The 25,043-nt window shown below is 42.4% G+C and overlaps 1 protein-coding gene across 2 annotated transcripts in view; it reads left to right on the top strand.

Annotated features, from left to right (window-relative positions):
* Positions 1-25,043, top strand: part of LOC139537179 (roundabout homolog 1-like) — a 228,864-nt gene that overhangs the window by 32,685 nt on the left and 171,136 nt on the right. The window contains exon 3 of one of the 2 annotated variants that reach the window (XM_071338197.1): positions 9,677-9,763. In XM_071338197.1, the coding sequence (XP_071194298.1) occupies positions 9,677-9,763 (87 nt within the window). Of the gene's footprint in view, positions 1-9,676; positions 9,764-19,043; positions 19,698-25,043 lie in introns of those variants that run through there. The other variant, XM_071338198.1, reaches the window with a different exon arrangement.

Below are 25,043 nucleotides of genomic sequence, written 5' to 3'. Positions count from 1 at the left end.
TCACAACAATTGAACCGCTCTCCTTGAAGTTCTTGATGATCCGATAAATGGTTGATTTAGGTGCAATCTTACTGGCAGCAATATCCTTGCCTGTGAAGCCCTTTTTGTGCAAAGCAATGATGACGGCACGTGTTTCCTTGCAGGTAACCATGATTGACAGAGGAAGAGCAATGATTCCAAGCACCACCCTCCTTTTGAAGCTTCCAGTCTGTTATTCGAACTCAATCAGCATGACAGAGTGATCTCCAGCCTTGTCCTCGTCAACACTCACACCTGTGTTAACGAGAGAATCCCTGACATGATGTCAGCTGGTCCATTTGTGGCAGGGCTGAAATGCAGTGAATTTTTTTGTTGTTGAGATTCAGTTCATTTGCATGGCAAAGAGGGACTTTGCAATTCATTGCAATTCATCTGATCCCTCTTCATAACATTCTGGGGTATATGCAAATTGCCATCATACAAACTGAGGCAGCAGACTTTGTGAAAATTAATATTTGTGTCATTCTCAAAACTTTTGGCCACGACTGTACATCTGTACACTACAGCCCACTAAACAGGCATCATTGGAACCTACCTATTCTCTGATGGTGTCAGTATCTTGTGTATCCATGGCTATAAATCCCCATTAATTGATTTTGCCCTCTTAAGCACAGAGAAAGCTGCCATGCTATTGGTTAAGCACACGGATATATACCAGGATAATGATGCAGAGCAGGATACAAGAGTGAATAACTCAATCGTACTCCCGAGCCTGATCATGAGTCACCTGAATGGCTTATTGCCCCAGGCTTGCTGAATCCCTGTGGACTCTCACACATCCTATCATCGCATTCGCATGCAGGGATCTAGAGAATAATATAGTCTTATATTCTCATGAATCACATTGCCCTCGTATACAGAGATGGACCCCAAGCGGAAATCACACAGTGTGTGTGTGTGTGTGTGTGTGTGTGTGTGTGTGTGTGTGTGTGTGTGTGTGTGTGTGTGTGTGTGTGTGTGTGTGTGTGTGTGTGTGTGTGTGTGTGTGTGTGTGTGTGTGTGTGTGTGTGTGTGTGTGTGTGTGTGTGTGTGTGTGTGTGTGTGTGTGTGTGTGTGTGTGAGAGAAAGAGAGAGAGAGAATGTCAAGAATAGAGTGTCTGTGTTTGTATGTATTTGTAAATTCCAAATGCATTTGTGTGTGCTGTGTTGCTCCCTGTTTCCCGGTGGAAATCAGTGCATGTTGCAGGGGGATGAAGAGAAGGATGGATGAAGGCAGGGAAGAGGAATAAGGTAGAGTGAGTGTTCTGCTCTACAGATCTAGAGCAGTGCCAGGCCTGGCTCCAGACTATGATTGACACTTTAAGTGTATTCGTTCGCCAGTCGGCTGTTTGCTCTTGTGCACTGGGACCCGTGTGAGCGGCCAGCCATCTGTGCAACTTGCCGTTCTCTGTCGTCGCCTGTCGTCATGGCAATGTGCCCCCCTCTTCTAATGTATCCCATCAGCCTGGTGTACACATGGAACTGCCCCCCATACCAAGTCCTCCTCACCCCCTGTGTGTGTACCCCTCCAGCGATCCCTCTCTTAGGGCTGAGCTGAAATCCAATGAGATCCTTAATTTATATGGGTCCCCACCAGCTGGCTTCATTCGCCTGGTCTTGATTAAAGGGGTTTAGAAATTTGCCATTTGGCTGTTGATTTTGACCCACATTTAAAAAGTCTCCTGGTAGTCTGACTCTCTGTCCGTCTGTCCGTCTGTTTGTGTGAGCCAGGGCTGGAGTTACTTTGTTGCAGGTGGTGTTCTGTACTATGTTGTGAATGCATCATCTCTACTGATTGCATACATTGTTTTACTTTTGGACGTATATCTTACTGGTATCCCACCTAGCACCTTATCGATGCAAATATTACTACTTTATTAACTTTCCAGCACTCTCATAACCTCAGACAACACTTAAATTGTACTTACTGTATACTGTATCTAATCAAACAAAACATTACTACATGGTCAAAACATGACAGTATAAGATGGACACAGAATACACTTGTCTTTGTTGCCTCTTGTTCCTGCACGACACCCAGTAGGATGGAGTTGCAGTACCCTCTTGTGGCCTGTTTTTGAACATCACCTTCATAAAAGCTTTCCTCTTCTATCAATCTACATGTTATGAACTGAACCTTGAGTGTAATACTCAACATTGGAGTTTAACACCTTGAATGGTAGCTGACCTGTGCCAGGTAAAAGCAGTAATGTGGTTCTCTCTAGCAGCGGTGGGGAAAATACCCAATGATCATATTTGAGTAAAAGAGGAAGGACTCAAGTGAAAGTGAAAAGCACCCAGAAAAATACTACTGGAGTAAAAATCTAAAAGTATTTGGTTTTAAATATACTTAAGTATCATAGGTCAATGTAATTGCTAAAATATACTTAAGTATCAAAAGTAAAAGTAAATGCTATAAACCATTTAAAATTCTTTATTTTAAGCAAACCAGACAGCACAATTTTATTTTTGGTATTTTATTTACGGATAGCCAGGGGCACACTCCAACACTCAGACATAATTTACAAACAAAACATTTGTGTTTAGTTAGTCCTCCAGATCAGAGGCAGTAGGGATGACCAGGGATGTTCTCTTTATAAGTGAATTGGAACATTTTCCTGCATTCTAAAAGTATGGGAGTAAAAAGTTAATATTTTCTTTAGGAATGTTGTGGAGTAAAAGTCAAAGTTGTAAAAAATATAACGAGTGAAGTACAGATACCCAAAAAGTAGTACTTCAAAGTGTTTTTACTTAGTTACTTTACACTACTGCTGCAGAGGTACTCAGTCTTTTCCAGCAAGTTATTATTGATGTAGTTCTTGATGTTAGACTGTAGGGGCAGCAGGGGTTTAATCTTCAGTTATAACATCATTAATTAGTATGATTTTGGCCCGTGAGTGAGTAGCCTACAGATACAGTTGTGTATGTATGCACTGTGCAGTAGGCCTATAGAAGATATGCATGTTCATGTTTGACTGTGTAAGCATTTCTGTAATTGAAATGTGTGTGTCTGAACCTGGGGAATGGGTATGGCTGTGGGTGAACCAGTATGTTCATGGGAATCATACTGGATCTACTGTACTGAGGACTAATAAAGCCTTTGCCGTAGTATTCTCAGAAGTAAGGAGAGTTAGTTGTGTGGTTTCCAACCACAACTGTGTGGTCGATATCGAACATCCTCACATCAGAGCCCCTTTCCATGCAGCACCACACAGCTATAAGACAACCACTAAAGCAAACTGAAAAACATAGCTGTTACCAAAACACAGCTTCTTTCTCCTTGGTATGGTCTGTGTGTTTTACTGTACCTAGTTCTCAATCAGCAGTCTACCTGTGTCAGAAGCAATCCCAGCCCATTTTACAGATGGACTGTTTTTTTTCAGCTGGTGGTTGCCATGGGAATGTTGAGGAGAATGCACCACCTCACACACTGTAAATCTCAAGGTTCACCTTAAAGTCACCCAGCCCAGCCTCCCTCTGTCTCAATAGAGCAGTATACTGGTAGCATTGTCTCACTGGTCTTTCAGAAGCACTATAGAAATGGGAAATACATTCTGAGAGACAGTCTGTCTATGCAACAGGGAGACAATGCTACTAGTATACTGCTCTATTGAGACAGTCTCCCTGTGAACGTATTTCCCATTTCTATAGTGCTTCTGAAAGACCAAAAGTGTTTGCTTTTACAAATAGATGCTATGATGAGATCATATTCCTATGGTGACTTCCACATTGAGATATTGAGATCGATCACACTGCTCCTTTTTCAAGATTTATAGCATTTCACAGTTATGACTTTCCTCCTGGAAGCTACATCCTATCCAGTAAACAATTATCAAATGACAGGGGATTTAAGGTGAATTATGTGTTGCAACTAAGATGTCTTCATCATTGTCATGCACCTTATAATTATCATTTTCTTAGTGTGGAGAGAGACGAGTGAAGTCATGTTGTGCTCTCGTGGAGAGAGGAGAGAGCTTGAGAAACAGAGGGCAATAAGGTGAGGTGACGTGGGCCAATCTATAGCATGGTTTAGGATTAGGTAAAGGTTTAGGAGTTGGTTTAGGTTTAGGATTAAGTTTAGGTTTAAGTTTAGGATTAAAGGAATGCCGTTCTAATCTTGTTATTGTGTAAACCTGTGTGTCTGCTTTAAGATGATCTCTCTATAACAGTAGTGTGGAAGAATGGAGAGAATATGTTCAAAATAATCACTTTTCTTCACCTTACTCCTAATCGAATTGATATTGGCAATTTCCTTCCCCACTTTCCTCTCCATTTTTCTGCATTCCTTTTGTTTTGTCTTTTCTAGTGTTGATGGGGAGGTTAGTATGAGAAACTGGACCTGACAGAGATCCTATCCTGCACGGCTGGGACATAGGCTTAGCTTGAAATGAACAAGTCACACCTTGGCTTTCAGGGCTGATAAAGTTAGATGGTGGCAATTACTTCAATTATTCAGTTACAGTATATTTGCATAACTAGGCACACACTTCTGTTGGAAAAACCTCAGCCCATGTCATCCCTTTAAGTATTAGGCTTGAGATCTGGGCAGAGCCCTCGGATAACGAGTCAAGGATAACACTACTGTAAGAACTCAGATACGTAATAGATGGATATAAGAGGAAACTCTCAGTCGTGAGGTGAAAAGGATTAGTGTCAGCTCTATCTTCACCATATAACAGAAACCTCTCCCATTGTCTACTATCAGAGGAGTAATGTTTGGTGCTGATGACTGTCTTGGTGCTGGTCTAGGGGAAGGTAAGGTGCCAACAACATTCACAGCCTGATGTGATCAGTCATCCTTTAAAAACGACTCGATCTAATACAAATGTGTCCTGAATCCTCTTATCTGGAAAAATAATGTTAAAATTAAAGTATTGAAGGGTAACTCTTGTCCATATGGATGGCTCACAATTTCCTTGAGCTAAATCAAGACAAGACCGCGGTACTTATTGTTGGAGTCACAACACAGAGAGAGAATCTGGCCGCACATTTTAATTAATTGGCAATAAAGATAAAACACCAGATAAAAAACTTAGGTGTTATTTTAGATTCTGAACTCGATTTCGAATCACACATTAGGAATGTGACCAAAATAGCTTTTTACCACCATAGGAACATTGCCAAGTTGTAGCCATTTCCCTCTCAGGCTGATATAGAGAGACTCATCCATGCTTTTATTATAAGCAGGCTTTACTGCTGTAATGCTCTCCTGTCTGGTCTACCCAAGAAAGCCATTGGTCAACTGAAAAACATACAGAATGCTGCAGCACGGGTACTGATCAAGACCAGACGGAGAGCACGCATTACATCAGGTTTAAGGTCTCTGCTCTGACTGCCTGTGCGTTTTAGAATACTTGTTTTATATTCTTCTATTGGCTTTTAAACCACGATTGTGCACCCGAATACATGTCTGACATGCTTTTAAGTTGTGTATCCAGTAGGTCCCTCAGGTCCTCTGGCACTGGCCTTTAAACTATCCGAAAGCCTTGGACCAAGAGGCTTGGAGAGGTAGCCTTTCGTTATTATGCTCCCAGCCTCTGGAATAGCCTGCCAGAGAACCTGAGGGGGGCCGAAACTGTGGACATATTTAAAATATCTTAAAACATATTTTTAACTTTGCTTTTCCTCAGGGTGCTTTTTAGTTGTTCAGTTTGTGTCATTCTTTTGTTTTTTTATCTTATATTGTGTAGTAAATATAGAGATGTTTATTTTCATTGTTTGAATTCTTTTTTCATGTGAAGCACATTGCGTTGCATTCCATGTCCGAAAGGTTCTCTATAAATGAAGCTTTGATTTGATAAAGACTAATGGTACAGTGTGGAAGACTGACTTTCATTGAGGTCTTCGTCCTTGTCAGCTATTAGTGCTCTCAGACATTTCTATGTCATGGATTTGCTGCCAACCTTCAGAGGATCTTGCCCAATAAAAACAGCTCATGAAAACGTGTAGGCCCAATTGAACGTTGTGGAGGATATTGTCCACATTATGAGAGGTTGTGTTGGGCTAGCCATACGCCATGCACTCAATCTTCACCAGTTTGCTCAGTTTGGTCAGATCATTTCCATGCCACTCACTGGATGCATTGCTGAGAAATCCGTCAATTTCTCCTTTGTGACAGTATGACGTAAAATACCCAATATAAACAGCAAGGGGAAATAGAGGAACTTGGATCCTGTTCTAGGAAATCATGGGCCAACATATTCCTTCAGTACCCTCTAGTTCAGCCACAGAGTCAGGTCAGTATTTCTCAGAATTACACACCACCTCAAAGTCCAATCAGAGGACAAAACATGAGGGAATCCAATAACAACACGTTACAATACTACAGCATCATAACCCCTACTGTTAGTTCTACCACAACTACTAAGAACTAATAGAGTGAAAATAATCACAGTTTCCTAAGCCACAGACTGTTCGCTCTGTTACCATCTGGCAAGCGGTGTCGGCGCATCAGGTTTGAGACAGCTTCTGCAACCAGGCCATCAGTCTGCTGAAGAGCTAACCTTAGCTGTCTCCCTGAGCAGACCTGCACCTTAGAGACTATTTGCAACCTAGAGACTAGCTGCACCTGAAGACTTTTTGAACTGACTCTCCATGCATCCAGCCGGTACACACACACACACAACCACCCATAAACACGCACACACAAGCACATGCCCACAGACTCACACTCCCTCTCTCTCTCACACATGCACGCGCACGCGCACACACACACACACACACACACACACACACACACACACACACACACACACACACACACACACACACACACACACACAGTGCCTTTAGAAAGTATTCACACCCCTTGACTTTTCTACATTTAGTAGTTTTACAGCCTGAATAAAGTATTACATTTCGATTTTGTGTCACTGGCCTACATGCAATACCCCATATGTCAACGTTAAATGATGTTTTAAGAAACAAAACAACAACAAAAATATAATATGTCTTGAGTCAATAAGTATTCAACCCCTTTGTTATCGCAAGTCAGATAATACGTTGCATGGACTCACTTTGTGTGCAATAATAGTGTTTAACATGATTTTTGAATGACTACCTCATCTCTGTACACCACACAAACAATTTTATATAAGGTCCCTCAGTCGAGCAGTGAATTTCAAACACAGATTCAAACACAAAAATCAGGGAGGTTTTCCAATGCCTTGCAAAGAAGAGAACCTATTGCTAGATGGGTAAAGAAATTGGATATTGAATATCTCTTTGAGCATGGTGAAGTCATTAATTACACTTTGGATGGTGTATCAATACACCCAATCACTACAAAGATACAGGCGTTCTTCCTAACTCAGTTGCCGGAGAGGAAGGAAACCGGTCAAGGATTTCATCATGAGGCCAATGGTGACTTTAAAACAGTTACAGAGTTTAATGGCTGTGATAGGAGAAAACTGAGGATGGATCAACAACATTGTAGTTACTCCACAATACTAACCTAAATGACAGAGTGAATAGAAGGAAGCCTGTACAGAATAAAAAATATTCCAAAACATGCATCATGTTAGCAATAAGGCACTAAAGTAAAACTGCACTAAATATACCAAAGAAATTAGCTGTATATCCTAAATACAAAGCTTTGTAGAGTACCACTCTTCATATTTTCAAGCATGGTGGTGGCTGCATCATGTTATGGGTATGCTTGTCATCGGCAAGGGAGTTGTTTTTGTATATAAAAAGAAACAGAATAGAGCTAAGCACAGGCAAAATCCTAGAGGAAGACCTGGTTCAGTGTGCTTTCCAACATACACTGGGAAATAAATTCACCTTTCAGCAGGACAATAACCTAAAACATAAGGCCAAATATACACTGTAGTTGCTTACCAAGACGACATTGTATTCGGTGCATGTGACAAATACAATTTCATGTGATTGTAATATATATTGACACTCTAACACTTTCTATTTGTAAATACAATCATACTTGACAGAGAACATGCATACTCTATACTGTATATCCTATTGTGTACATATCAGGCTATTAGTAGTCCCTCTTCTATTACTGCTGCTTTTTTAAATACATTTTCTATTTGACTTCTTCTTATTGATTATTGTACTTTAACGTTGAGGGAGCTAGCACACAAGCATTTCGCTGCACCTTTTATACCTGCTGTAAACTGTGTACGTGACGAATACAATTTGACTTGATTTGAATGAAAATATAGTTTTGAGGATTGGCTTGAACTGGATGCTGTCAGGTACGGCTGTTCTGTTGAAACCCCATTATGATGACATTACTGCTGTATACACTCACCAGTTTATTAGGTATCATTCAAGAAAATGGATCACTCCTGCAGACAGTGAGTCACATGGCAGTGGCTTGCTATATAAAGCAGGCAGACAGGCATTGAGGCATTCAGTTACTGTTCGATTGAACGTTAGAATGGGCAAAACGACTGACCTAAGCAACTTTGAGCATGGTATGATCGTCAGTGCCAGGTGTGCCGGGCTTTTCACGCGCAACAGTAAAAACATCCAGTCAGCGGCAGTCCTGTGGGCGAAAGCGCGTTGATGAGAGAGATTGAAGGAGAATGGCAAGAATCGTGCAAACTAACAGGCGGGCCACAAACGGACAAATAACGGTGCAGTACAACAGTGGTGTGCCGAACAGCATCTTGGAATGCACAACTTGTCGGTCCTTGTCATGGAGGGCTATTGCAGCAGGAGACCACACCGGGTCCTACTCCTATCAGCTAAAAACAAGAAGCCTGTGGGCATGTGATCAGCAACACGGGACAATTGAGGATTGGAAAAACATTGCTTGGAGTGAATTCACGTTACTTGAGTGGCCTGCACAGTCCCCAGACCTCAACCCAATAGAACGTCTTTGGGATGAGATGGAACAGGCTGTTCGGAATATGAATGTACTGCCATCTAATCTGCAGCAACTGCATGATGCCATTGCGTCAGCATGGACCAACATCCCTGCGGAACTTTTCTGACATCTTGTAGAATGCCCTGAAGAATTCCGGCTGTTCTGGAGGCAAAGGTGGGTCCGACCCGTTACTTGATGGGTGTACCTAATAGACAGGCTATCAAGTTGCAGGTGATGATATCTTTCTCACAGCAAGACATCCTCAAACATTGTGACATTATGAAAGGTCAACAGCTGTGTGTTTGCCCAGTGATGGGAGATTGGACTGAGATGTCTGATGGAAAGGCTTATGTTTTACACACTCTGTTTTCATTTCTCTTTCTCTTTCCTTCTTTCTATCTCTGTTTTCTATTTTTCAATGGGCTTCGGGCTCAGTCACTGACCCTGTTAGTCTTTTTCGGGTTTATTTTCTTCCTCAGTTTTAAGCGAATGACGAAGGGCAGCATGGGCACAATCTGAGGAACGATCTCTGCTGTGTCAATAAGGGAAAGGGGGATACCTAGTCAGTTGTCCAACTGAATGCCTTCAACTGAAATGTGTCTTCCTCATTTAACCTAACCCAAACCCTCTGAATCAGAGAGGTGCGGGGGGGGTTGCCTTAATCGACATCCACGTCTTCGGCGCCCAGGGAATAGTGTGTTAACTGCCTAACTCAGGGGCAGATCGACAGATTTTTTTTACCTAATTGTAACAGGTCAAAGTGTTAGACTGTGAGAGAGGGAGGCGGTTTCTTATGGTCTAATCAATTCTTTGTGTTTTTCTCTGCAGAAACAGACACACGGGATAGGGCCAATGAAGATGCCACCCCCACACCCCCGTCTGAACATGAAGATGACAACTCTCTAGGCTATACAGGTACTGCAAGGATCTCTCTCTCTCTCTCTCTCTCTCTGTATCTACCTTTCAATTCAATTTCAGCCTCGAATGTTATTGTTTACTCTTAAAAGGAACGCACAATCCCTCCATCAGTGCTCAGACTGTCTGCAATAGGCTGAGAGAGGCTGGACTGAGGGCTTGTTGTAAGGCAGGTCCTCACCGGCAACAACGTCGCCTATGGGCACAAACCTACCGTCACTGGACCAGACAGGACTGGCAAAAAGTGCTCTTCACTGACGAGTTGTCTCACCAGGGGTGATGGTCGGATTCACATTTATTGTTGAAGGAATGAGCGTTACACCAAGGCCTGTACCATGGCCAGCGAAGAGCCCAGATCTCAATCCCATTGAGCATGTCTGGGACCTGTTGGATTGGAGGGTGAGGGCTAGGCCATTCCCCCCAGAAATGTCTGGGAACTTGCAGGTGCCTTGGTGGAAGAGTGTGGTAACATCTCACAGCAAGAACTGGCAAATCTGGTGCAGTCCATGAGGAGGAGATGCACTGCAGTACTTAATGCAGCTGGTGGCCACACCAGATACTGGCTGTTACTTTTGATTTTGACCGCCCCTTTGTTCAGGGACACATTATTCCATTTATGTTGTTTGTTTGTGGAACTTGTTCAGTTTATGTCTCAGTTGTTGACTCTTATGTTCATACAAATATTTACACATGTTAAGTTTGCTGAAAATAAACGCAGTTGACAGTGGGAGGACGTTTCTTTTTTTGATGAGTTTATGTATGCAGTGCTGTGAAAAAGTGTTTGCCCCCTTTCTAATTTTCTCCCCTTTCTATTTTTCATACTGAATTTTACGAGATCTTCAAACAAAATGTAATATTATATAAAGTGAGTGAACAAATAACACAACAATGACATACTTATTTAATTTATTTCATAAACAACGTTATGCAACACCCAATGCCCCTGTGTAAAAAAATAATTGCCCCCTTCCACTCAATAACTGGTTGTGCCACCTTTAGCTGCAATGACTGCAACCAAACGCTTCCTGTAGTTGTTGATCAGTCTCTCACGTCACTGTGGAGGAAATTTGGCCCACTCTTCCATGCAGAACTGCTCTAACTCAGCCACATTTGTTTCCAGTTCATCACCTTACAGAAAGAAAATTAGTAGGTGAAATAAACAGGGGGTATCATGCCACCCAATGCTGAGACACCATTATTATCATAAAACTGCATGGTAAACAATGACCCAAATCATGATGGAGCATGTTAAAAATGCTCGTTCATGGCCCAAATGTTCAAAATTGTCAAGAGTCAGCACAAACCAAACTCCTGTGCAACTAGGATTTTGATTATTACAGGCAACTGTCTTTTCCGTAAATCTGTGGAAACTAGGCGAAAGGAGCCACTGGCCAAATGAAACTAATGTGTTCTAATATTTAACTCCAAGAATGATGGAAATTCAGCGTCATGACTGGGACTAAACAGTCCCAGGTAGCAGATTGTGTTCCCTTCAGCTGGTCGGGACTACAAATTCACTGGATGCCAGTTCAGCAGCGGCCACGGAACCTCGAGTGCTCCTTCCAAAGGCAACATAATTCAATCTCTTCTCCGTTTCCCTTGGTATATTATTGTAAAGGTTCACTGTCGAGGGAGGTACCTTCATAGAGCAAATAAGCAAATTGATTGAGTTTCTCTCCATTCCGTTCCCAGAGCCTTCTCTCCCGTGGCCTAGGAGAGTGACAAACTGCACGTTCAGGCTACACAGAACAGATTGGAATGTGCTAAAGATCACAGCTTGAATGTAAGGGTCATGACCATATTACACTCCCTTGTTCACCATTTGAACACAACTATCCAGTGAAAGGAATTCAGATGTGATCAGGCACAGCCAGGTTGCTATCTTGACAACACAGTATTATCTGAAAAACACATCATTCAGATCTGTTATTGACTATATTATACATATTCGATGGACTACACCGAACAAACAAAATGGCAAAATATGGCACCCCTCTTTCAAGGCTGGTAGGTGTTACATGGAGGACCATGGGAGGAAGATGAACCCAACAACACCCTATACATTTGTGCCTACTTGCCTACCATGTCGACTGTGTTGTATTGGAACTATTTTATTATAGTGCGGGGCGCAAGTGTACTCATGGCGCCATAAAAGGTGATTGGACGAGTCGGTCCGTGTGCACCCGTCAAGTAGCAAGTCCAGTGAAAAACAGTTGCCGGTGTTATGTCGCTAGCTACCTAGCTATGCTTACTGTTTCATTCAAGTCAACCAAAGTTATATTCACCTCTGGATTCTTCATATAAAGCATAACATTACATGGTGTCAGAAGATCAGCAACGATGGCTAAGTTTCCACCTCCAGAAAACTTTGACTTCAGTCACTCAGAACACTGCCCAGAATGGAGCCAATGATTTAAGTGTTACAAGATTTCAACTAAGCTAAACAAAGAGGATGGAGAGGTACAGGTTTGTACTCTGTTCTATTAGCAGGGGAAGGAAGACCTCCTCTCTCTCTCTCTCTCTCTCTTTCTCTTTCTCCCTCTTTTTCTCTTCTCTCGGAGGACCTGAGCCCTAGGACCATGCCTCAGGACTACCTGGCCTGATGACTCCTGATTTCGGCTCTCTCTCTCTCTACCGCACCTGCTGTCTCTAACTCTGAATGATCGGCTATGAAAAGCCAACTGACATTTACACCTGAGGTGCTGACCTGTTGCACCCTCTACAACCACTGTGATTATTACTATCTATGAACGTTTGAACTTCTTGGCCATGTACTGTTATAATCTCCACCCGGCACAGCCAGAAGAGGACTGGCCAACCCTCAGAGCCTGGTTCCTCTCTAGGTTTCTTCCTAGGTTCCTGCCTTTCTAGGGAGTTTTTCCTAGCCACCGTGCTTTTACATCTGCATTGCTTGCTGCTTGGGGTTTTAGGCTAGGTTTCTGTATAGCACTTTGTGACATCGGCTGATGTAAAAAGGACTTTATAAAATAATTTGATTGATTGATTGATTCATGTTTTCCGTGGAGGAGAATCAGAATGATTATTAGACCGTTATGGGTAATCTGTACAATAATTTTGTGCCCAAAGTGAACATTATTCATGAAAGTTCCCGCTTTCATTAGCGAGCCAAAAAGCTTGCGGAAACCTAGCTGATACATGCACTTTCGATACTGCCAAGAACTAAAATATCCGGGGCAGGTTGGTCATAGGTATATTAGATAATGAGTTGTCAGAGAAGCTTCAGCTATTGCCTGAGTTGACAAATGACAAATCAGTAGAACTTATGAGGCAGTTAGAGCAAGTAAAAGGGCATATTAGCGAACAAGGGACTAATGCTAACGGTGCACAGCTCAGTGAAGTAGCATACAAACACACGTCGCACAATAACAAATAGAGACACAAAAACAGGTATGGACAAAGCAAACGGGCCAAAGCAAAATTACACAATTTGAACGACAGGATGCAGATGCTTCAGATGTGGTAAGGCACATGCTACAGAGGAATGATTTGCTGCTAGGAATGCAACATGTTGCAACTGTAGGAAGCTGGCCAAGATCCAGGCCATCAGGGCCTCCCGGGTGGAGCTGTGGTCTAGCTGTGCCACCAGAGATTCTGGGTTCGAGCCCAGGCTCTGTCGCAGCCGGCCGCGACCGGGAGGCCCATGGGGCGGCCGGGTTAGGGAGGGTTTGGCCGGCAGGGATATCCTTGTCTCATCGCGCACTAGCGACTCCTGTGGCGGGCCGGGCGCAGTGCACGCTGACCAGGTCGCCAGATGTACGGTGTTTCCTCTGACACATTGGTGCGGCTGGCTTCCGGGTTGGATGGGTATTGTGTCAAGAAGCAGTGCGGCTTGGTTGGGTTGTGTTTTGGAGGACGCATGGCTCTCGACCTTCGCCTCTACCGAGTCCGTACGGGAGTTGCAGCGATGAGACAAGACTGTAACTACTACCAATTGGATACCATGAAAATGGGGAGAAAAAAAGGGGTAAAATTATTTAAAAAAAAGATCCAGGCCATCACCCAGCTGGAACTGCCAAGCAATGTGACTGATCTGAGGAGTATACTGGGTATGATTCACTACCTAGGTAGGTACCTACTGGGTCTAGCTGATGTCACCAAACCAATCAACGACCTGCTCAAGAGTGATGCTTCATGGACACGGAGTGCAGTGCAGGAGGAGGCCTTTAGGAACGTAAAGCAAATCGTCACAGAGTCACCTGCACCGGCATTCTATGATATGACAAAGCCTAACATAGTCCGTGCAGACGCCAGTAGTTCTGGGTTTGGCGGGGTCCTACTACAGAAACATGATGGAAAGTTAAAGCCAGTAGCTTAGTGCTCCAGGACTCTCACAGATGCTGAAAAAGCACAGTCTGAACATGTGACAAGTTTACCAGATATCTGAATAGATGCATTCACACTGCAGAGGGATCACAAACCCCTCATTCCACTGATAAACTGTAAAGACCTTGACGTAGTGCCTTTGAGGTACCAGAGACTGTTGATGCGCATGATGTGTTGTAACCCTACAGCTGAGTATGTGCCGTGGAAGCAGCTTGTTATAGCACACAGCCTTTCCAGACAGACCTTAATGTGGAGGACAAGCTCGTGGTAATGGCTGGAGCGGAATGAGTGGAATAATATCAAACACATCTAACACATGGGTTCCATGTGTTAAGCCAACAGGCATCACGATTGAGAGGAACATCACAGTGGCATTCAGTTTGTCAATTTGCAGAGAAGAGAAACCCAGAGAGAGGGAAGAAATAGAAGAGAAACCCAGAGAGAGGGAAGAAAGAGAAGAGAAACACAGAGAGAGGGAAGAAAGAGAAGAGAAACACAGAGAGAGGGAAGAAAGAGAAGAGAAACACAGAGAGAGGGAAGAAAGAGAAGAGAAACACAGAGGGAAGAAAGAGAAGAGAAACCCAGAGAGAGGGAAGAAAGAGAAGAGAAACACAGAGAGAGGGAAGAAAGAGAAGAGAAACACAGAGAGAGGGAAGAAAGAGAAGAGAAACACAGAGAGAGGGAAGAAAGAGAAGAGAAACACAGAGAGAGGGAAGAAAGAGAAGAGCAGCACAGAGAGAGGGAAGAAAGAGAAGAGAAACACAGAGAGAGGGAAGAAAGAGAAGAGAAACACAGAGAGAGGGAAGAAAGAGAAGAGCAGCATGGTTTGTGCATCAGCAGTTCCAGACGTGCTGTAAGATAGAGAATATGAAGGCCGTCTGTCATATTTCACATTCTCATTGTGTGAATGACCCTGAGTGACTAGAGTGCTGCGCTCTGCGCTGAGTGGAGCTGACGAATGGAGAGAGAGAGAGGCAGAGCGTGGTGGAAAATGGGAGAGTTGGTGGATAGGTTGTTACAGATAATGGGGAGAAAGGGAAGACGCAGGAAGAGGGGGAGGTGAAATAGAAAATATTTGAAGATGAGAAATATGAAAGAGAGAAAGGGAAGATAGTGTTAGTGCCAGACACCCAGGAATGGAGTTTAAGACAAATTGGAATCTAAATTGACTGGTTAACACCACCAACGTTAACAAAGACCAATTATAACAGCCATCAGTGATTATGCACTCTATGTACATGAGGAATACCAATGTAAAATGGTACTGTATAATACTAAAATATTGTTGTAATGTATACAATACCATCCATCAACTCCATGAAACACACATAATAACTACATAAGCTTAATTGTCTCCCAAATGCCCTTAATGTCCTTAGTGATTGAGGAGCTCATTTCTACGGAGTTCTTGTGATTATGATGAGCTTATAGGGAAAGACACTGGATTTTTTGTTGTTGTGCTTCTTATTTACTGAAAGCTGCCTGACAGCAATACATGCCTTGTATAGGGGCGATTCCAGATGTCCTTGTCAGGAACACATAGCTAGTCAGGCATATGTTTAGCAGCACCTGCAGGTGTACTGTATGTTAGACTGGTAGCTACACAAAGAACAAGCTGTTGGAAAGATGGAGTGGGATGGACAGAAGCATGGTTCTTCTGTGTGAAAACACAAAGAAATCAGTTCTGTAGGAGCTACTCTTCACGACGAAGGTGACCCCACAGATATTTTCATGTGAAAGAGAAACAAAACATCAATCACTTATGACTAATTAATTATACAGAACTAACTATGCCATTATGCAATTATACACTAACTACAAAGCACTAATTATGCAGTGTTTGTTGCTGTTCGTATCTATGGAGATAGCACTTAATATGATTTATTCCTTCATGAATATCAGTGACAGTTTTAGTTAGTGTTTGGGTTCAGTCTTCTTTGGTATGGCTCGGAACCAATTTAAAGCTGGAGCTTTGAGTAGCAAAACAATCATTTTCAATATTTGCCATTGTCTGATCCCTCTGGCTTATTACTCCTTTCTCTATGACAACCAATATAATATTTGTGTTTCTCTTTGTGTCCACTTGTACTATCTGTTGCTGTAGTTACATTAGTCTTGGAGAGGCATTGGATGGTCAGGCGGACCTGTGAAATGTACCGTAGAAATCATAAACTCTGCACTCTGCAATGTGTGCTGCACCTGCTGTTATGTTGGCCACACGCATGTGCGGTCAGCTGTCCTAGTCGACCTCTACTTCATATTTATCACATTAGCCACGCTCTGCAGCTTTTGTTTAGGCAGCTGGCCTGGCACTATAGTCTCTGCTCTCCCTGGGAGAATCTGGGTGTTTGTGTAGGCAACCTTCTGACTCTTCTACACTGTGATGTGGTTGGAGGGAGGCCTCTTCTCCTCTTCTCGTCACCACATCCTCTGAGGTTAGTTAGCACATTTGATCCTCTGCTCAGGAAGGGGATTTGATGGCAAACTCACAGAATGTCATTGGATGTATTGACACGGATCCTTTCGTGTTTTGAGAGGAGAACAGTTTTCAACACTATTTGTCTCAGGAGGGGACTGGTTACAGAGGGATAATTCAATGGGAAGTATGTGTCCAGGCTTAAGTGGTTGTTTGTCTTCTTGGACTTCCTCAGCCTTTTACCCTGAAGTTTTGATTGATTGCCACCCATCCAAAACGGATCTACACTACCTTACCCCCTTTAAATAATGACCCCATCCTTCCTTTACCCCAGAGAGAGATGGAGGGGTACAAGGAGAAGAGTATCCAGCGTGATAGTGGATGGGGGAATGGGGGAGGTAGAGGGTGGGGTAGTGACAGTGGGAGGATGGAGGACCGAGAAAGTAGATCACATGTTTTTTTTTCTCATTCATCTTCTACAGGACCAAGCAGTTGTCACGTTGAGGTTATAGGACAGAAAATAGGGAACGAGTCGGCATAATGTAGCCTAGTGGTTAGAGCGTTTGACCAGTAACCAAAAGGTTGCTGAATTGAATCCCCGAGCTGACAAGGTAAAAATCTGTTGTTCTGCCCCTGAACAAGGCAGTTAACCCACTGTTCCCCTGTAGGCCGTCATTGTAAATAAGAATTTGTTCTTAACTGACTTGCCTGCTTTAAAAAAAAAGTGTGCATGTGTTTATGTGTGTGAAGGGGTGGAAAAACTCAATGTGCTGATGGTTAGCCTGTAAGTACCCATATTTTACTGTTTGTTTACCAGTGGCGCTGGGCTGGGCTGCTATGCTGCTGTACTGGTTCCAGAACTGGTCTCGTTTCATCTGCAAGCATACAGCTGGGCCGGCAGAGGCACACTCAGAGCAATAAAGAGATTTGAGGCAGGGAGGGAAGGCTTTCTTCCACCGTAGGAGCAATGCTGAGGTTTCTCTATGTGGACACATGGGAGTAAAGAGATGCTTTCTTGACAGCGAGAGAGAGAGAGGTGGTGGAGAGAATAGGGACATAGAAAGAGTCTGCAGCTCTGGGTTCATGTGTCAGGGTAATGTGTAACATGGTGCAGATTTTAAGAATAAGGAATGTCTCACATGTTGCAGGACATGCCAACAGTCGGTCATCAACATCCATTTCCCCGTAGTCAATCGCTTAGTACAAAACCAATGCAGCTTTGATAGTTTTAAGCAATTGTAGGCTGGAAATGAAAATAGTCTGGAATTTCCCTCAGCCACGAAAACATGTGATATGAGTTACCATGTTGGAAGACGGATAGAGCATCAAAGCAGGTAAATGCTGTACAATTTTTTTGTAGAAAGAGCATGAAAGAGAAGAAAACCCTCTTGTGAATAATCGCTAACATGATGCAAGTCAGCCAGCAGAGGGTGTGCTTGCTCTCTGGTCATGAAGCAAGCCAGAGAGCAGGGTTAGGCAAATTCCACTACATTCCTACAATAAACCCATTAAGCCCTCAGGAGAGTTATGTATCTTTATTGACACTTATTCAATGGTAAAATGTTCTTATTTGGTTGTATTTAAAACAGATGAAATATGTTCTCACTATGCTACATTTTTTTCATATGAAAATCATACGCTTTTATTCATACAAAATCAGATGTTTGTGTATTCTTATATTTAAAAAAATAAATACAAATAAATTAAGTGCATTCAAATTCATGCACTGGACTTGAAAAGTAAATGGTCATTCTGTCTGATGTTGGCATTGGAATGCTGAGACCGAGAGGTCTCTGGGGTTGATCTTAGTTCATGATTAAGAGAAGTGCAACACTGCTCCTGGCTAATCTCTGCCAAAGTGAATTTTAATTGGCTTATTAAGATAATATCTTGTGCCCAAGTGAGCCATTTGCGGGATTGAAAGGTCGCGTATAAACACATATGGTGTGAGACCTTGGTTCACACGGTCGTTTTAAACACAGTTATGTCTCCCAGCGGGTGACCGACGTCGTGCCTTCCCTTTGACTTTTCATTGAATAGGATGTGAAGGGAGCACCCTGTCTGTCAAACCATCCCTTTCACTTTATAAAACTCACACAGGGGACACCATTGGCTGTTGTTTAACATTTATTCTGCTGTTGTTTGAGTAGAGAAAAATTGCAGAAGAAATAAAAAATGTCCCCATCACTTTATGTTCTGCAAGTAGACGAATTCGACTGTTCATATAATTTAGTATAATTTTAATCAATTTGGTAAGACACATTAGTTAAAATTAATTCAAAAGACACTTTTAATTTAAATGTAATTAATTAAATAAGCAAGACGCGAAGTAGCTCTGGCTGGCCACAATCATATTAAGTAAAATAATATTGGTTTTAGATTTAGATTAACATTTGCACACATATATTAACATTTGCACACTCTAACGTAATAGTTAAATACATTCAATGAAGGTTCCCCGTGTTAAAATAGCCTCTGTGAAAAACCCCATTGTGGACTAGGAAGAGTGCACACTATGCAGCACTCACTAAGCGCTGCCCTTTTCAAACGTCCCTTCAGCCCTAAGTGCACGAAGTCGGGTGAGCGCCGGCTGGTTTGAGAAACAGGCAAATTAAATCAGGAAAGTGACTGAACTGAAGTTGGACGTTTGGATTTTGGACTCTGCCATATCACTCATGCGAAAGAAAACTATGACAAAGTGGAAATAATATTTGATCACAGATGAATTCGGCTAAAACCTCAGAGTTTAGTCTTGGATTTACGAAACTCACTCGGATTCGAGAAGAAGATCCCAGTTATGTGGACGATCTCGTGGGCAACCCTAATAATGTGACCGGGAGGTTTGGTATGAGCTATCAGTAAAGTATTATCTTTGTAACAGTGTACAGAAATACCAATCGTCCCGCACGGAGTTATTCGGAGACTTGCTCTCAGCATAGGCTACCCCAGCGCAGCGCACAGCCACATAAAAGAGAGTTGGAGACGGCGTGGTAGGCTATTTTACTCAAGAAGGAAGCAGAACATTTTTTATAAATATAATTATTTAGATCGAATAGGCCATATCAAACATTTGTGGATAATACACATTCGCTTCAGTCCTCTGCTGCTTTGGAATGATGCCTGCGCGTTCAGTGGGGATTTACTTTCTACTCGGATTTATTCACATTTGTTCAGGTAAAGACTGCACTATTTCACCTTATCTGACTTGGCTTATGACTTTGAATTTGAAAAGTAATATTCCTGTAATAGTCTATTCTCATGTGTGAGCATTTATGAGCGTGTGCTTGTGTGCGGAAATTAAAGATGGCATGGCATGGGTGGGGTGAGTGCATAAGTATCGACTGACTTAGAACTGTACTAAAACTGTACTATCATCCTTTCATATCTGTTTCCCTCTTTGACGTTGTGTGCCAAGCCCAGCAGTGTGGCATGAAGTGGTCTTTGTCTGAATCATGGTCTGACTGCTGACAACCAGGGTGTGCTCTTACTGCCTTAGTTGTGTAAAATAACAAGCTCTCATAGTCTCACGTCAGAATTTGAAGTTCATCGATGTTTCTCAAAAATCTAATTTCGAAGTTGTTCCAAACATCACATGTTGAAGTGTTTGGTTACATCTCTGTATGTTCCCGGGTGAAGTGTAGGCATTAACTCAGCATTCTTGAGGTTAGGTAAATTAACTCCGAATGGTAAAGGTTAGGTTTAAAACAAAAATATAAACATCTACTTTCTATAGCTGGATTTGAACATGCAACCTTTATAACCAGAGGCAGATGCTTACTGTATGCCCACCCGGCATCCCTGTCTACAACGCCTACTTGAAAGTAACAGCACTCACTCACTGTTGCCCCTTGTGGCTGATGTCCACGTCATCTCCGGATGTCCTCAGACATATATATACATCAAATACTGACTTGTATCCCAGGTGAACTGCCTGCTGTAAACATTTGTAATTATGAATCACTGGCAATCACATCAGCAGAGATCCTGAGATAAAGAATGAGACCATGTCCTCCTTATACTGTTTTAGTGTCCTGACTGTGCCTTCTCCTGGGTAGTCACCTGTCAGGGTGCCAGCTTTGCCGCTATCGGTGTTACACTTAGAGTCAACGTGATAAAGAGTGTGTTGTGTGTGTGTGTGTGTGAGAGAAAGAGCAAGAGTGACTTGAAATAGTCATTCTTCAGGGGTAAAGCAGGAACACACAAATGGTTTGTAAACGTGTAACAACCGGTCAACACACACTTTCTGGTCGCTGAGATCAGCAGTGGTGCAGGTTAATGACTAACAGTAGAAAGAGGCCAAGGTCAGTGGAGAGAGGCCTAATGAAGTCCTATTAACAACACCGCTCGTCTGAACAGGCTTGTGTACATACTGATGGGACTGGCCCGTATTGATAGGACTAACAGTGATATAGAGATTTATAATATACTCTTTAAACAAAACCAACGCCTTTTCTGTTTGGTTGTGAATGAGCAAACTGCACTTAGCTATATGAACAAGGCATTTTATTGTATTTTACATTTTATTGTGATCTCCGTTAGCTGATGCCAATCGCGATAGATTATCTTCCTGTTGTCCGACTCATAACGAAAAATACATTACAGACAAAAATACTTAACAATTTACAAAAACATGAACATAGACATTACAACTAAGTCAGATAGGGGAGAGGCATTGTGTTGTGAAGTGTTGTTTTATTCATTTATTTAAAGCACATTTTTTCTGTTTGCTCGAGTAATTTGAGATGGAAGGGAGTTCCATGTGATCATGGCTCTATACAATACTGTGCCTTGCCTTGAATTCATTCTGGATTTGGGGACTGTGAAGAGACCCCTGGTGGCATGTCTGGTGGGATAAGTATGTCTGTCATAGCTATATGTAAGTTGATTATACAGACAATTTGGACATTTCAACACAGTAAAATATCTCACAAGAACAAGGATTGATGCAGATAATCTCTCGTGAACCCTCAACCAGGAAAGACTGGCCTGCATGTTGTTGATGTTAGTTCTGTAGGTGCAGTTAAGGGCAAAGATGCTGCTCTGTTTTGAACCAGCAGCAGCTTTGCTAGGTCTTTATTTGCTGCACTTGACCATATTACCAGACAGTAATCAAGACGGGACAAGACCAGAGACTGAACAAATAGTACGGTTGATTTTTGCGTCAAAAATGCAGAACATATTTTTATAACAGACATACCCCTCCCCATCGTCACAACAACTTTGTCAATATGACTTGACCATGATAATTGACCATCAACTCAGTGGTCACACCTTTCACACACAACTCCAGTTGAGGTTTAGGTCTTAGAGAACGTTTTAAACCAAATGCAATGCTTTTAGTTGTAGCTGTATTTAAGACCAGTTTATTATTAATCAACCATTCGGATACTGACTGTAACTCCTTATTTATAATTTCAGTGAACTCACTGGCTTTGGGTGCTGACATTTAGTGTGGAATCATCTGCAGACATTGTCATTCTAGCTTTGTGTGAGACCAGTGGCAAATCATTTGTAAAAAAAGAAATATAATAAAACAGAGAGAGAGAGGGCTGTTAGAGCCAGCAAAGGGTGCTTTGCTATTTTTAGGCAGTGGAATTACTTTACCTTCCTTCCACGCCTGTGGACACACTCCTTTAGGCTTTGGTTAAAGATCTAGCAAATAGGGGTGGCAATACGGTCTGCTACCATTCTCAATGGTTTCCCATCACGGTTGTCAATGCCTGGTGGCTTATCATTATTGACGGATAACAATAGTTTTTCCACCTCTCTTACACGACTTGACCAAATTCAAAACAGCAATCCTTCTTTCATTATTTTATTTTTTATTTACTGAACAAAAATATAAACACAACATGCAATAATTTCAATGATTGTACTGAGTTACAGTTCATATGAGGAAATCAGGCAATTGAAATAAATTCATTAGGCCCTAATCTATGGATTTCACATGACTAGGCAGGGGCACAGCCATGGGTGGGCCTGGGAGGTCATAGGCCACTTGGGAGCCAGGCCCACCCACTGGGGAGCCAGGCCCAGCTAATCAGAAGTATTTTTTCCCCACAAAAGGGCTTTATTACAGACAGAAATACTCCTCAGTTTCATCAGCTGTCCGGGTGGCTGGTCTCAGATGATCCCACAGGTAAAGAAGCCAGATGTGGAGATCCTGGGCTGGCGTGATCACATGTGGTCTGCGGTTGTGAGGCCGGGTGGACGCACTGCCAAATTCTCTAAAATGATGTTGGAGGTGGCTTATTAAAGAGAAATTAATATTAAATTCTCTGGCAACAACTCTGGTGGACAGTGTTGTAGTCAGGATGCCAATTGCACGCTCCCTCAAAACTTGAGACATCTGTGTCATTGTGTTGTGTGACATTGTGTTGTGCACATTTTAGAGTGGCCTTTTATTGCCCCCAGCACAAGGTGCACCTGTGTATTGATCATGCTGTTTAATCAGCTTCTTGATATGCCACACCTGTCAGGTGGATGGATTATCTTGGCAAAGAAGAAATGCTCACTAACAGGGATGTAAGGAAATTTGTGCACAACATTTGAGAGAAAATAAGCTTTTTGTGCATTTTGAAAATGTATGGAATGTTTTATTTCAGCTCATGAAACATGGGACCAACACTTTACATGTTGCATTTATATTTTTGTTCAGTATACACAAATATTATTGTTCACTATTCAATGTTGTCGTTTCACTTCTGAGTTTTTCCACTTTACTAGGGAAATATATATACAGTTAAAGTCGGAAGTTTACATACACTTAGGTTGGAGTAATTAAAACTCGTTTTTCAACCACTCCACAAATGTCTTGTTAACAAACTATAGTTTTGGCAAGTCGGTTAGGACATCTACTTTGTGCATGACACAAGTCATTTTTAGAACAATTGTTTACAGACAGATTATTTCACTTATAATTCACTGTGTCACAATTCCAGTGGGACAGAAGTACAGTGGGGCAAAAAAGTATTTAGTCAGCCATCAATTGTGCAAGTTCTCCCACTTAAAAAGATGAGAGAGGCCTGTAATTTTCATCATAGGTACACTTCAACTATGACAGACAAAATGAGAAAAAGAGAGGCTCCTCTGTCCTCCACTCGTTACCTGTATTAATGGCACCTGTTTGAACTTGTTATCAGTATAAAAGACACCTGTCCACAACCTCAAACAGTCAAACTCCACTATGGCCAAGACCAAAGAGGTGTCAAAGGACACCAGAAACAAAATTGTAGACCTGCACCAGGCTGGGAAGACTGAATCTGCAATAGGTAAGCAGCTTGGTTTGAAGAAATCAACTGTGGGAGCAATTATTAGGAAATGGAAGACATACAAGACCACTGATAATCTCCCTCGATCTGGGGCTCCACGCAAGATCTCACCCCGTGGGGTCAAAATGATCACAAGAACGGTGAGCAAAATTCCCAGAACCACACGGGGGGACCTAGTGAATGACCTGCAGAGAGCTGGGACCAAAGTAACAAAGCCTACCATCAGTAACACACTACGCCGCCAGGGACTCAAATCCTGCAGTGCTAGACGTGTCCCCCTGCTTAAGCCAGTACATGTCCAGGCCTGTCTGAAGTTTGCTAGAGAGCATTTGGATGATCCAGAAGAAGATTGGGAGAATGTCATATGGTCAGATGAAACCAAAATATAACTTTTTGGTAAAAACTCAACTCGTCGTGTTTGGAGGACAAAGAATGCTGAGTTGCATCCAAAGAACACCATATCTACTGTGAAGCATGGGGGTGGAAACATCATGCTTTGGGGCTGTTTTTCTGCAAAGGGACCAGGACGACTGATCCGTGTAAAGGACAGAATGAATGGGGCCATGTAGCGTGAGATTTTGAGTGAAAACCTCCTTCCATCAGCAAGGGCATTGAAGATGAAACGTGGCTGGGTCTTTCAGCATGACAATGATCCCAAACACACCGCCCGGGCAACGAAGGAGTGGCTTCGTAAGAAGCATTTCAAGGTCCTGGAGTGGCCTAGCCAGTCTCCAGATCTCAACCCCATAGAAAATCTTTGGAGGGAGTTGAAAGTCTGTGTTGCCCAGCAACAGCCCCAAAACATCACTGCTCTAGAGGAGATCTGCATGGAGGAATGGGCCAAAATACCAGCAACAGTGTGTGAAAACCTTGTGAAGACTTACAGAAAACGTTTGAGCTCTGTCATTGCCAACAAAGGGTATATAACAAAGTATTGAGATAAACTTTTGTTATTGACCAAATACTTATTTTCCACCATAATTTGCAAATAAATTCATTAAAAATCCTACAATGTGATTTTCAGGATTTTTTTTCTCATTTTGTCTGTCATAGTTGAAGTGTACCTATGATGAAAATTACAGGCCTCTCTCATCTTTTTAAGTGGGAGAACTTGCACAATTGGTGGCTGACTAAATACTTTTTTGCCCCACTGTATATGTACACTAAGTTGACTGCCTTTAAACAGCTTGGAAAATTCCAGAAAATTATGTCATGGCTTCAGAAGCTTCTGATAGGCTAATTGACATAA

This window comes from Salvelinus alpinus, chromosome 13, assembly GCF_045679555.1.
Source record: "Salvelinus alpinus chromosome 13, SLU_Salpinus.1, whole genome shotgun sequence".
Taxonomy (NCBI): domain Eukaryota; kingdom Metazoa; phylum Chordata; class Actinopteri; order Salmoniformes; family Salmonidae; genus Salvelinus; species Salvelinus alpinus.
Note: the sequence above shows the minus strand (reverse complement) of the source record. Positions and strands in the feature narration are given on the sequence as shown.